Raw genomic sequence first — 12,994 nt, 5'->3', positions numbered from 1 at the left:
ATCATATTTGTCATTTTTATTTTGAAAATATCAGAGCAAAACACGTTTTTTAAAATTTTAATAAGGGTTTTAACCTTCTTCAAATTAACTAATTATTGATAATTTCCTAATCGACAAAATTCAAAATAAGATTTGTCATAACTATAAAGTGTTCATGAAATATGTTTTTCATGTAATTTCCTCTTCTTGTTATTACTTTAGTTTAGATCTGTTCGTACAATTGAACCGAGCCTAATAAGACATCTAATTACTTTATCGAACTCTAACCCATCCCAACTCGTACTATATTTACATCAGGGTTAAGCTGGGCTGAACTAGATTAAAAATACCAATTTCTAAATCCAGCTCTCTCTGGTCATCCACCTAATAGCTTACATGTGCATAAAAAAATAGTTTACATATGCACTGTAAGCCATCTTATGCTCGGTTTTCCCGAGACTTGACTAAATACTAAATATACATGTCTAGACTCAACTCATAAAAGACGAAGTTAGATGGTCTGGACCCGCCACCGAACTCCTTTTTTTTTTTAAACCAAAAAAATCGAGTTCGGTAAGGGGTCTAATTTAATTGCAGAAATTAAGATATGGTTGTAATTAATTAGTAAAAAAAAAAAATTTGAATTAAATATAAAAAACAGTAATTATATTATGCACCTTTGCAACCCAGAAGAAAAAAAAAACAATAATTCTAGCAGTCGTCAAGCAGTTGCTCTAGCATTACAGTTAGAGCTTCAAAGGAACCAAAAGCCCTCCTTCCTTCACAACCCTCCTCTCTTATTCAAAAAAAATGGCAGCATCAGCTATTTCAACGCCTCTTAGTTTTTCTATCTCTTGTCGCCCCCAAAACCCTTCCTTATCTTTCAGGTATTACACGTACTACCATCAATATTTAGTTGCTATTCTTCATTTCTACTCACTTTATCCATTCTCTGTAATAATTGCAGAAATTCGGCGAGTTTAGTTGTCTCCTCGTTGCGCAGTCCTTACAGCGACTTCTCAGATAATGGTAATGTTTTCAATTAAGAATTTATGAATTTGCACTAGTTAATTTTGATTCTATATGTAATTACGAATTGACCCAGTTTGTTCCAAGACAATTAGTGTCAAGAGCATGCTAAATTGGGCATCGTGTTCCTAATTGGGTGATACTTTCATTTTTAGTTGAATTAAATCGTTGAACCTTTTATTGATTGATTATGGGCATGATGATTAATCAGTTTTTCATGTCTTAACATCATCTATTCGCTGACTATTGATTTTCTCTGGCAATCGACAGTTCACATGTAGTCCAAAATTCTCAGTTCATTGAATTGTGTGAATGTGTGCTTTTTTCTATAGCTTGTTATGTTCTTCCAGCTAGATGCATTCCAGGCACATATACTTGTGTGTATAGCTGAATTACTGTGAACAGTTGCTTTTGAATTTCAGGACTATCAAGTAAAACTGCTGGATTACCTCTAAGAATCAATGAGAAGGATTCCCATAATGCTAATCAAAGGTTTACTGCTTTCACCTTTTTGCTCTAATATGTTTCAGTTCCTCTTTTAGTTTGTTTTTCCAAGATTTCCTAGATTTGTATGTTGTAGATGCTCATTCTGTGAATATATGGTTTTTCTGGAGAAAGGTTTTCCTGTGAAATTGGCAATATGAAAACAAGGTGGCCATTGTTTCCATCAATTAAGTATCAACACTCACAAGCATTCTCTATCATATGATTTGTACTTGCTCTTTTAAACGGCTATGGCAAATTTGCTTATTAATTCATGGCTATTGTGTAAAAAATGCATTCAAATTCACACCAAAATATTTGCATTGTTCAGCTAACAAATTGAATCATTATGTTCCCTTCTCATATGGATTTTTTATTCTTTTAGCAAAGAGATTACTACTTAAAATGTTCACTGGTTTAAGTTGGACAGAGTTAACCCATGTCCAAACTTGAAAGTCCATGGTATGTCTCTATGAAATTCTATCTGTTTAATATCTACAAACAGAGAAACTGAAAAGAAATTGTGCACACTAATACTTTTGAAAGGTGCTCAAACTTCAGTTTGGAAGTCAGCGTAAATTGTATTTTATTGACCAACTTTGAGAGGATAACATCATCTGTAGTTCCAGGATTTCTTTCTTTGAGATCATGGCGCGCCTCTGTGGCATATGTATGTATTTAGGGTTTTTGAAAGTGTTTTAATGTAGGTTTAATGTTCACCCTTGGATTAGACACATTTAAGGGTCCAAAATAAACAAAAAGCAAAGAAAGAAAACAAAAGATACACGTTTGAATTGGAAGAGCAAGAGACAGTCGCACAACTGACAACACTAATGATGTAACGAGAGAAAAAGAAACAAAGCATATGTAAATAAGCAGCCAGGGGAGAATTGCTGAACTTTCAACTGCTCTGTGCTCTGATCCTAAATTGATATTTGATTTATTCCACTATGTTTGTACTTTGTACTATGTTTTGTACAAATAGAATTGTGTTTGCATTCAATCATTATGCACGTTTACAAACAGAATTGAGAATTGATATTTGATTGATTCCACTATGTCTGTAATTACTACTATGTTTGTACAGTGTTTATACAAACAGAATTATATTCGCCTAGTATACAATTATTATGCTAATGCACGTGTATACAGTAACAACACTTTAACAAACTTCAACAACTTGTTATGCATGTGTAATTGTCATGGTTTAGTATTTGTAACATTTTGATTTAGAATTTAGAATTTCTTATAATTTAAATACTATCATTTATAGTTTTTATAAATTTTATTTTTGTTAATGCGCCTTGTGTCGCATTGGCATGCTCCATCGCCATGCGCCTTGTGTCGCATTGGCATGCTCCATCGCCATGCGCCATGGCTCCAGGAGCCCCTTTCACCTTAGTGCACCGCATGCCTTTAATAACTATGCACTGGTCAAATGCACTTCTATTATTGCAGTGCCAGAGAAAATCTTTCTCCGGAGGCCAAGGCCACATTACATAGTTTTGTTTTTTCAATGAATGGATAAATATATTATATATGTATATAAAGATACATAAGAACTTTTTTTGGCTCAAGAGCTAGGGAAGGGGGTTAGCTCTCACTGAGTGCTAATAGGTAGTTTTTTTGCTCCTTGTACAAGATCAACTAGATTGATTGAAATTCACAATCAATATTAGAGTACAAAAGCAACTCCGATGATGAAATTGAAAAGAGCCATCCTTTATCAGCATGGAGGATCCATATAACACATTTTTATAGGAATATGCTTGTTGCAATATGCTGCCATGTAGTGATTTTAAAAGGTTTATATGTTTTGGTTAATTATTCAATGAAATAAATTCTAAACAGACAGCAAAACTTGACTTGTATGTAGAGTGGGTGTTATCATAAATAGGAAATAATGGGGAGGACATGGAACAAAAAAACAGAATTTCAGTGATGCTAAGTTCGCACAGTGCAACAATGTAATTGTTGTTTTCTGATGATGCATCATTGATTAGTTTGTGTTTCACGCATTCCTTGATTTTTGTTTTCATTAATATGAGATGCGTTGAGTTCATGAGAACTTCTTTTCTTTTATACAGGTATGTTACAATAGAAGCCAAAAAAGGAAATCCACCCATTATGCCTGCAGTGATGACTCCAGGAGGACCTTTGGATCTTTCATCTGTGTTATTTAGGAATCGCATAATCTTCATTGGGCAGGCAATCAATTCACAGGTGGCTCAGCGAGTTATATCCCAGCTCGTAACCCTAGCAACTATTGATGAGAAAGCAGATATTCTGGTGTGCTTTATGTTCTTTTGCTCACAGCTTTGTTTTCCACTTATGCAATCAGCTTAGGAGGAGCTCCTGGAACTAAATATTGCATTTTTTCCTTTTTACGAATGTGCTCTGAATCTTTTCAGATGTATCTGAACTGCCCTGGTGGAAGCACATACTCCGTGTTGGCAATTTATGATTGCATGTCCTGGGTAATTTTGTATTTGACTTGTTACTCCATCTTTCTTTCTCCTATGATTTCTTAGTATTGGATATGCTTGGCATATATAAAATTATTATGGTAGTACTCTTTAATAGATGATGAACCTACAAGAGGTGGTGAAAACTCTATCTGTGATTTATCTTCCCTTTTAGAAATCACATAATTGCGCTCTATAATTAATTGAAGATAAGCAGTTTCATCTGAGAAGTTCATGTCAGTGAATTCGTATATGAACGTTGGAAGTATGTGGTGTCACAGTCAGTCAATTAACCATCACTTTCTCTAGAATGTTGATATGCATGTTTGAACATTGCATTTTCAATCTTTATAATTTACATTGCTCTTATTTATTCTTGTGCTGCAAGAATTAACAGCTCATAACATTCTCAGATAAAGCCAAAAGTTGGCACTGTATGTTTTGGAGTAGCTGCAAGCCAAGGAGCACTTCTTCTTTCTGCTGGAGAGAAGGGAATGCGATATGCAATGCCTAATGCGCGCATTATGATTCATCAGCCGCAGGGTGGTTGTGGGGTAATATCTACTTCCAAATTAATTTACTTTTTTGAAAAAATAACTGCTGGGTGTGAATATGAGCCAATTTGGGAATCCAATAAGCCTCTTGCTGCACTATTGTAGAAATGCAATAATTAATGTGATACAATTTGAAGAATTTTAAAGTGGTATGAGTGGAACTCCATCAAAGCATTGAACTATTCTCTCTCTTCCTTGTCCTCCTAAAGTAATAATTAAACAAAATTCTGCTGGAAATGTTAGTAGTTAAATGCTTCTTGTGTAGTTTGCTTTAGTAAAATGTAACGGTATGAGGCATAAATAAAGGGGTAAATGCAGAAACACTACCCGATGCTGTACCTCTGAACTTTGTTGTCTTCGGTAAATTATTTAAAGAGAAGGCAATTTGTTTACATTGAAATGTTGATCAATAATTTTGTATGCTTGACTTAACATTAAAATTTAGGATTATTTTATCATTTAAAAGTAATTTCTCCCTTGTTCATTATTGGATGTTGGGCTGAAACAAACACGAATGACTAGTCATTCTGTCACATATCAGCGTCAGAATAATAACAAAGGGATTCATAGGTTGATATGTGTTAAGTTGTTATTTTGTCATTTCTTCAAGGCTTTAGAGCATCTCCAACATGCTTTTAGGTGGGCTCTTAAGTTAAAATTTGAGGAGAGAAAATTAAAAACCAACTCCAACAGCCTCTTAGTGACTTCTCAAATCACTAAGAGCCTCATCATCCTCTCTATTATTGAGGAGCCTCTCTCCACTCCTAGTTCCCTCCTTATTTCATTTTTTATTAATAATTTATTATTGAAGAGTCACTTTAAATATAACAATACTTAATAATTTTAATGATAAAATAATAAATAAGTAGTGTTCTTGGAGATGATATGTACTAAGAGTCAATTGTTTATATTATATTTAGAGAGTGAACTAAGAGTCTCTTGGAGATGCTCTTAATTGGATGTAGTGCTTGGAGATGTTAGGAAGGGTCAAGAGCAAATTGTCAAAACCTTTGTTAAACCCTTTCTAACCCCTCCAAACCTTCATCCAATCAAAGCCTAAGTTGTTATTTGCTTTAGAAGTTTGTTAGCAGGTTGTTATACAACTGTAGCTATTTACCGCTGTTAGTTGTGTAACTGCTGCCACGTTAGCAGTACTTTTATTCTTTCCTTCTTAGGGTGTGATTGGATGGAGGGTTGGGAGGGATTCATAAAGGGTTAGTAAGTGTTAATGATAACCGTTGTTTGGAAGGACTCCTTGTTATTAAAGGCGCGCCTCGGCTAAGGCTCCAGCCTTAGCGCCTCTGGAGCCCAAAGGCGGGCGCGCGCCTCGGCTACCTTAGGTTTATTTAGGGTGTTTTAGGGTTGAGGGTATTTAGGGTATTTTAGGGTTTTTTAAGTTCAGAAAATAAAAGAAAAGCAGGGACAGACAAAGATTGACCGTTTTTAGTCATGCCTTAGTAGTTAACTAGAACTTAACTCATGCATTTTATGGTTTTATTGTTGTTATTTGACTATTTGTAATTATTTGTGACTAGTATTATGAATTTATGATAAAAAAAATTGTGCGCCTCGAGTCGCTCGGGCGCGCCCCTTAAGTTGCGCCTTGCGCCAAGTCTCCAGGACCCCCCTTGCGCCTTTAATACCCGCCTTCCGAAGGAGGGTAATTAGATGGGTAAAGGTATGCCCCTCATAAACCCTCCAAAATCTTATTCTCTCTTTCATAAGATGGACATTTAGGTAATTTTATTATTTATCATCCCATTATGGATTGTTCAAACCAAACAAGGTAAGGGTATTAAGTTATTAACCCTGATAAACCATACCTTCCTCCCAAACAAGGGTAAGGTCAATCCCTTTCCTACTCAAACCATTCATTTCCCTTCCCAAACCTTCCTTTATTAACCCTCCCAACCCTCCATCCAATCAAAGCCTTAATTCCTACATTCTCTTCCTAAATCTATCGGTCAGAGTACTACTCCTGACACATTCATGGCTAGTTTTCTTTTACACATATGAGCTTGCTTTCTGCCATAGCCTATTAAAGGATGTTCCCTTGTTCTGGTTAGTTGAATTCTAAATTACCCCATAATGGTGAATGTTCAATAGTCTGATCTGGCTAGTATGCCTTTCTTAATTAGTATGCTTTGCATATGGTTTGTACTACAATTTGCCATTCCATTTGTTTCAATGCAACACTTTGGATGTCTACTGGCCAGGATATAAATTGATGTTTTACTAGTTTAGGAATTATTGCCATCATTTCCCACATGAGTTGGTCTACTTATTTATGAATGAATAATAATGTTTATCCATTTTTGCTTGTAGGGCCATGTTGAGGATGTGAGACGCCAAGTAAATGAAGCAGTTCAATCTCGCCATGTCAGTCTCTTTTTCTCATTTAGTCTAATTGCAATCTCCGTATCAATGAACTGGTTCTGTTCACTTGATAATCTGGTTGAAACAGTTAAAGATATAGAGTTTTTTATTTTTTTTTATATTGATTTTGGTCTGCTTATGAAATTTAAGTTAGGGCTTGGAAATTGTTAGTAGACAAGGCTCTTATATTGTCTACTCTGCCAGGCTAAAGGCCTTTGGTAATAAGTGATTTATCTTCATGGAAATGATTTGTATCAGCTTCTTTATAGAGTAGGTAGACTAGCAACATTAAGTCTATGTCCAGATAAAGCGTTGCAGATTCAAAGAACTAATACCTCGTTCCTTTTTTCTTTTTCTGTGGTAACTGTTGACACATTATACGTGACTCCCCATAACCTGTATGCTAACAACTTACAGCTCTCATGATATCAACTGATGAGCACTTTGCTCAGTGCAGAATACATATTCTGGTGCTGTTTTGACATCAAATATTTAATATACACTTGCTCTCTTGCAGAAAATTGATAAAATGTACTCTGTATTTACTGGCCAGCCTCTTGAGAAAGTGCAAGTATATACCGAGAGGGATCGTTTCTTATCTACCTCAGAGGTATGTGAGCTTGACTTGTCTCTCTCTATTATTGAAGCCATGGATCTCTAGCATCAATTTCCTTGGGGGAAATACATTTTCGAATATCATGGGTTTTAAAGAATAGAAAAATGAAATTAAGAAATCATCTGAAACACAAACTTAGCAATAATTCAAAAAGAGTTGTTGGGTAGAAATGAATCCATAATATTTCGTGGACTTCATTTGTATATCAACACTTCACATCTGGTTTGCCTAAAAATTTGTTGGGAATTCTGCATATTTTATTTTGTTGATTTGGTCATACATGGATTAAAATTCTAATAAAATTAATAGAATTTGCATGTGAATACTAAACCAGCAAAACCATTTTGACTTGACTAAAAGTCTAAAACTAGTGAATTTTTACTCAGTTCTTTTTTGTTCCTATTGTGATAGTTCATTTACAAGTGATTTTTTTCTTCTTCAATGGGAACCATTTGTGTTTAAATCAATTATAAACTGCTTAAATCCAAGCAAGCTCTCGATGTACTTCCGTAGTACCCCGAGGTTAGAACCTACTGATTTGAACTTAGAACCTAATTATCGAGAATCGTAATCAGTCATTGAGCTGCTGTAGTTTGGCCAGCCATGAGAAATATCCATCTTCAGCCATTCAAGTTTATAGGTTTGAATAAAATGACTTGGTAAAACATGATAAGTTCATTGCAGTATTATATGTCCATGAGATGCTTTAATTATCTTGAGTTTCAGGTTTCCATTCAACTAATTGTATGCAATTATTAATCATGAGAATGTGGTTTCCGTGCAGGCTATGGAGTTCGGGCTGATTGATGGAATACTGGAAACTGAATATTGAACAAGCAATTTCTCAGATTAGATGGTTGAGTAGTGTTGGAGTGTTGGGGATACAGAGTATTTTGTTGTGAAATTAGATGTCCTTCATGTTGATGCCAATTGTAATTACATTTTCACCCACAATTCTTTTTTTCTAAACAAATTACAGTTATAATTGTTTAGAGGCACTTATTATCTCTTCCTTTTTAAAAAAAAAATGATTTGGAGCATCACATCACATTTTTGGAGAGAAGAAAAAAGTATTATGATTAAATGATTGGAGGCACTTGTATAAAGTATGAACATTAACCACCTTTTTCGTCTATGATTAATGTTTCCGATTCGTAATCAGCCATTTCTGGGGTTCTCATATTGTCACACATCAATTATTTTCATAATTTTTCAATTATTGTTGTTTGGATTTGTGATTTTGGAGAGAGAATTTTCAGTTTTGAATCATAATTATGAAAAAGGGCAAAAAAGTTCAAATGGGGACGGTAACTAGCAAAAAGAAACGGTATTTAGCAATCCACTTCTTTTATCATGCAGAATCTGTCAATTGTCTGAAAATTTCAACAAGATGTATATATACATATTCATTTTGTAACTTTTAGTCATTCAATTCAACCACTATCAACAAGGACAAATCATATATTGTAATTATATTTGTAAATTCTATCATGTTACATTATTTGCATTTTTAGTTTACCGAATTAGGAATTCCAAATGCGGAATAGTTTTTCATTTTAAAAACTGATAATTCATCACAATTAAAAATTTTAATCAATTATATATAGCTTTTTTAGTTACAAATATTTAAATGCTCTTTTCAATTAAACTGATTCATACATATAATTTATATATATGCTTTATTTAAAAAAAATTAAAGTGAATAATTGAGGAACATAAATTATTTGTTCTATGAAAAGTTATTAATAATTATCCGACCAAAATATAGGTTCACCGACTAACTAATAGGGTAACCGGTTTACAGTTACCTAATTCTAATCTAACTAACTGATTAGAATTTTTTTAACTAATAGACTAGTTAAATGTCCATGTACACCTCTTAGCAAACCAAACATAAGAATTACATTAAATTATATTTTGCAATACATCATAAGTTGTCACCAGATACATTTAAAAGGAGAAAGATGAAAACAGAAAATCTTATTATAACCAATTCAGCCAAAACAAAGGAATCTAACTGAATTGATTTTGACAAGAATATGCTTATAATATGAAAATTACAGATCTAACTCACACTCTGCACCAATTTTGCACTTTTCCATTTTGAGAGTGGCCAATTATTGACCTGTAAAAGCACAAATTTACATTCTATCATTGAATGTTCTAAACACATTATCATCAACTGTAGTATGAAAAGATTATCAGAAATTAAAACATGTCTGATTTAAATGCTTACTGAACTTCCGAAAGCTATACTTTCTGGATAGTTAGCTCAATGATTAAAAAGAACAACAATTATTACAGTAATAATAATGATAAAAGATTACCATAGTTTTGGCGCACCGTTGTGAACTTGTAAATGGCCTTAATTAGCGCGCCGTATGTCCTTGACTTCAAGGGGCCCATGTGTCTGCCAACGCCAACGACAAAACAGACAGTATTTTAGGCCGTGGAAAGCGAATATGTCAATAAGAGTGAAGTTGCAGACAGATATGCAAGGCTGTAAAAGATAGCTCCTCAAATATTGCATTCTCAATGGAGAAATTCTAGGAAACAGTTTGATTATTGATCAAGGAGCAGATGCAACATTAAGGGGCAGACTGTTCTGAGTTTCAACATAATCTGCTAAATAAAAATGAGCTAAGTCTTGCTCTTTAGCAGTCACTTGCCTAAATAACAATAACAAACTAATTATCATCTGAAACTCCGTCGACTAATCACCTAGCAGTGACACCGTAATGACACGTTTTTCTGCTGATACAGTTTCATATTTCAGTAGTCCATCGAACCCCTTGAGTTCAACTTATAAGCACCACAAGCAGAAAGATCACATTACAGTTTGATGAATTCGCATAGCAATTTAGGGAAGATAAATAAAAGAATCAGACGAAATATGCAGTTAAAAATGTAGTTAACTTTATCACCTATTGAGTTAGAACACTTACACTATCTCAGTATATCGAAGTCTCCATGCCGGAAAACCTAGATGGCATCTTACAGGACCATAAACTAATAACAGATCAGGTTCTGGCCCTTTGTGACCTAATAGTACAAGAATGTCAATTCCATTTATGTATAAAATCAGTATCTGAAAACACATCATGTTCTTCAATCATTGAAATGAACTGAGAAATTAAACAAACCTAAATCTTTGACAGCCTCATCCAACTGAGCTTCTGTGAAGAATTGCTCTTCCGGCTGTACGCCATTGTTATGCAACTTCAAATATTTCATAAAGAGTAGGTTAGCTGCCTTGGTTATTGCTTCCTTGCCATCAGAAATAGAAGCAAATTCCAGAACCATACATTTCTTGTTTGGAGGCAATTTGTTATCAACTGCTTCCTGCGGTACCAAACAGTAAGTTCAGCAAGAAGTCAGGTATTGCTGCTATCCACTGAAATAATTGAACTCAAATACTTAAAATGATGCTTCTGTCACATTGTTTCATATGAGCATCGAGTCTGAAGCATCAGATTAACAGGATTCCTAGGCGTTTTAATAGGTAAACTCATGTCAATGATAATGATAGAGAATAGTCTAGTCCGTACTAACATCTTATACCCGAAATGCCCTTATCCCATACACCTCACCCCTTCCAGTCTATTCCTACTACGGACTAGACTATTCTCTATCAGATAAGGAATATGAAAGAAAGCTATACATATATTGAAGATCAGAATGAAATAGAATTCACTGCATAAACTTTCTGTCATTCCTAATCAAGTAAATGGTTTCTTTACGAATCAAAACTTGTTGGTTAACATTTTTTTATCACACCTCAAAAAAAGCATTTATTGAAGTCAATCTGCCGATGACACAATAAATTACCAATCAGGCATCGTCCTACAAGAGTAAATCTGTCCATGACCAGTAAAGTGAAAGAAAAATAGCAATATCACACGGATAGAAGATGCTACCTCAAACAATATGGCATTTTTCAAGTTCTGTACAATAAATTTCTTGGATTTCTTCAGAACTCCTAGAGGAGAAAAAGAAGAAAAGAAAAACATCCAAAATTGTTAAGAGTTAAAAACATCAGTCCCGATCAGTAATGGAAAAAAAAAAAAGAACATTCCCAGTAGAGGTGTCAAAATGAGTTATCATGTCTTATGTCATCTAACATTCTACATGATTATATATGATAGAAATGGTAATAGTGTTAAGCGGGTTGTCTCTGTAAATCATATTGTGGTGTTAGAAATTGACAGCCCTAATTCTGAGCAGACTTAATAGGTGTTGAGTATCCTTACCTTCTGAATCATAGAGGCATAGATGTTTGACACCAATAGCTTCCAGCCACTTCAAAAGCTGCAGAACTTCAGAAAGTTGATGAGCATCCTTGCTTTCTACCACAATGGCAAGGTACTTAAGCTTTGTAACATCAAATGTTTTGTAGCGTCTCAATATTCCACTAGAGATTAGATAGCTTTCAACCACTTTAACTAACCCAACTACATGATTCCATATGCTGATGAGGACATGAACAAAAAGCCACAGAAATCGAAGGCCGTGATCACAAATCTGCATACACCCTTAAAAACTTAATACTTAACTTAGTAGAACAAAAGGATATGGCAGAAGCAGTAGCAAATGAATTTTCTCAACAGCAAGCATATTCTCCATTCTCAATTAAGTTAGGCATACAACAAATAATTCACAATTAACAAACTTAATCTGCAAATTATCTCTTAATTTCACAAACTATAGCCTCCTGAAAGAGTTGAACAACTCCAACGAATTGAAAGAAAAGAAGAGGAAGAAATAAAGTTGATCAATTTAGAAAAGCACAATTGAAAATGGAGGAACTGGAACTACCTTATTGCTTTAATCATGAACCTCAAAGAATAACCCCAATATTCCCTCCCAGTACATGAGGAATACAAAATTGAAACATATTTCTCGAATTCCTGAAATTAACAACGGAATATGCCCAAAAATAGCTGAAGAAGTCACCTGATTAATCCAACAGGGAGCTCTCTGAACTACACACGTCTCATCCATTATTCTACCGGTGCAAAAGGAAATAAAGAATGCTGTAACAAATCAAAATAAAGAAGAGGGGAACCCCTCAATTTAAGTAAAAATTAATTATGAAAAAAACAATGAAATTTGTAGAACTCTTAGGAGTTTCAGCGATGAGGATTTAGAAAGCCCTTAAAACACAGAAAAAATCAGTTATTAAAAAGGAAATTTTTGAAATGATTATCAAAAAAAGCAAGCAAAAAGAAATAAATGAAGGAAAGTAAAAAAAAAAAAAAACAAAAGTTCCTTTTTTTAATCTTATTTTATTATTTTCGTGTTTAATTTTGCTTGTTGTGTATGGGAATGGGGTTTATACAGTGAGCAGGGGATGACAACCGTTAGGATAAATTTGAGTAGTTTCAATTTCAAACCCTTATCCGTTTATTTATCAATTATTCGTATCCATTCCATTACCTTAATGAAAATATGTTTTGTATTTTGTATTCATCTCATTTATTACGGGTGGGTAT

At 34.1% G+C, this 12,994-nt stretch overlaps 2 protein-coding genes across 2 annotated transcripts; one reads left to right on the top strand and one right to left on the bottom strand.

Moving 5' to 3' along the window:
• The first annotated feature begins 677 nt into the window (after positions 1 to 677).
• On the top strand, positions 678 to 8,545 carry LOC136209591 (ATP-dependent Clp protease proteolytic subunit 6, chloroplastic). Its single transcript, XM_066001110.1, has 9 exons — positions 678 to 866; positions 947 to 1,008; positions 1,431 to 1,500; positions 3,579 to 3,780; positions 3,903 to 3,968; positions 4,370 to 4,510; positions 6,836 to 6,889; positions 7,404 to 7,496; positions 8,287 to 8,545. Exons 1-9 carry the CDS (start codon positions 790 to 792, stop codon positions 8,332 to 8,334), a joined length of 813 nt encoding a protein of 270 aa, XP_065857182.1. The 5' UTR covers positions 678 to 789; the 3' UTR covers positions 8,335 to 8,545.
• Positions 8,546 to 9,381: 836 nt separating this feature from the next.
• Positions 9,382 to 12,677, bottom strand: LOC136209654 (uncharacterized). The gene is made up of 7 exons (XM_066001207.1): positions 12,456 to 12,677; positions 11,753 to 12,023; positions 11,420 to 11,481; positions 10,646 to 10,844; positions 10,448 to 10,544; positions 9,830 to 9,912; positions 9,382 to 9,627 (listed from the first exon to the last, which is right to left on the bottom strand). The coding sequence occupies exons 1-7, from the start codon at positions 12,501 to 12,503 to the stop codon at positions 9,620 to 9,622; spliced, it is 768 nt and encodes a 255-aa protein (XP_065857279.1). The 5' UTR covers positions 12,504 to 12,677; the 3' UTR covers positions 9,382 to 9,619.
• Between the last annotated feature and the right edge of the window lie 317 nt (positions 12,678 to 12,994).

This window comes from Euphorbia lathyris, chromosome 10 (genome assembly GCF_963576675.1).
Source record: "Euphorbia lathyris chromosome 10, ddEupLath1.1, whole genome shotgun sequence".
Classification (NCBI taxonomy): domain Eukaryota; kingdom Viridiplantae; phylum Streptophyta; class Magnoliopsida; order Malpighiales; family Euphorbiaceae; genus Euphorbia; species Euphorbia lathyris.
Note: the sequence above shows the minus strand (reverse complement) of the source record. Positions and strands in the feature narration are given on the sequence as shown.

Bases quoted from the DNA above. Each gene is read 5' to 3' on its own strand.
- LOC136209591 (XM_066001110.1), top strand. From the start codon at position 790: ATGGCAGCATCAGCTATTTCAACGCCTCTTAGTTTTTCTATCTCTTGT. The intron at 3,781-3,902 runs GTGTGCTTTATG...GAATCTTTTCAG, and splicing joins ATGAGAAAGCAGATATTCTG to ATGTATCTGAACTGCCCTGG. The intron at 3,969-4,369 runs GTAATTTTGTAT...TAACATTCTCAG, and splicing joins TTTATGATTGCATGTCCTGG to ATAAAGCCAAAAGTTGGCAC.
- LOC136209654 (XM_066001207.1), bottom strand. From the start codon at position 12,503: ATGGATGAGACGTGTGTAGTTCAGAGAGCTCCCTGTTGGATTAATCAG. The intron at 11,482-11,752 runs GTAAGGATACTC...TTTCTCCTCTAG, and splicing joins ATGCCTCTATGATTCAGAAG to GAGTTCTGAAGAAATCCAAG. The intron at 9,913-10,447 runs GTAAGTGTTCTA...TGGCGTTGGCAG, and splicing joins CTTCGATATACTGAGATAGT to ACACATGGGCCCCTTGAAGT.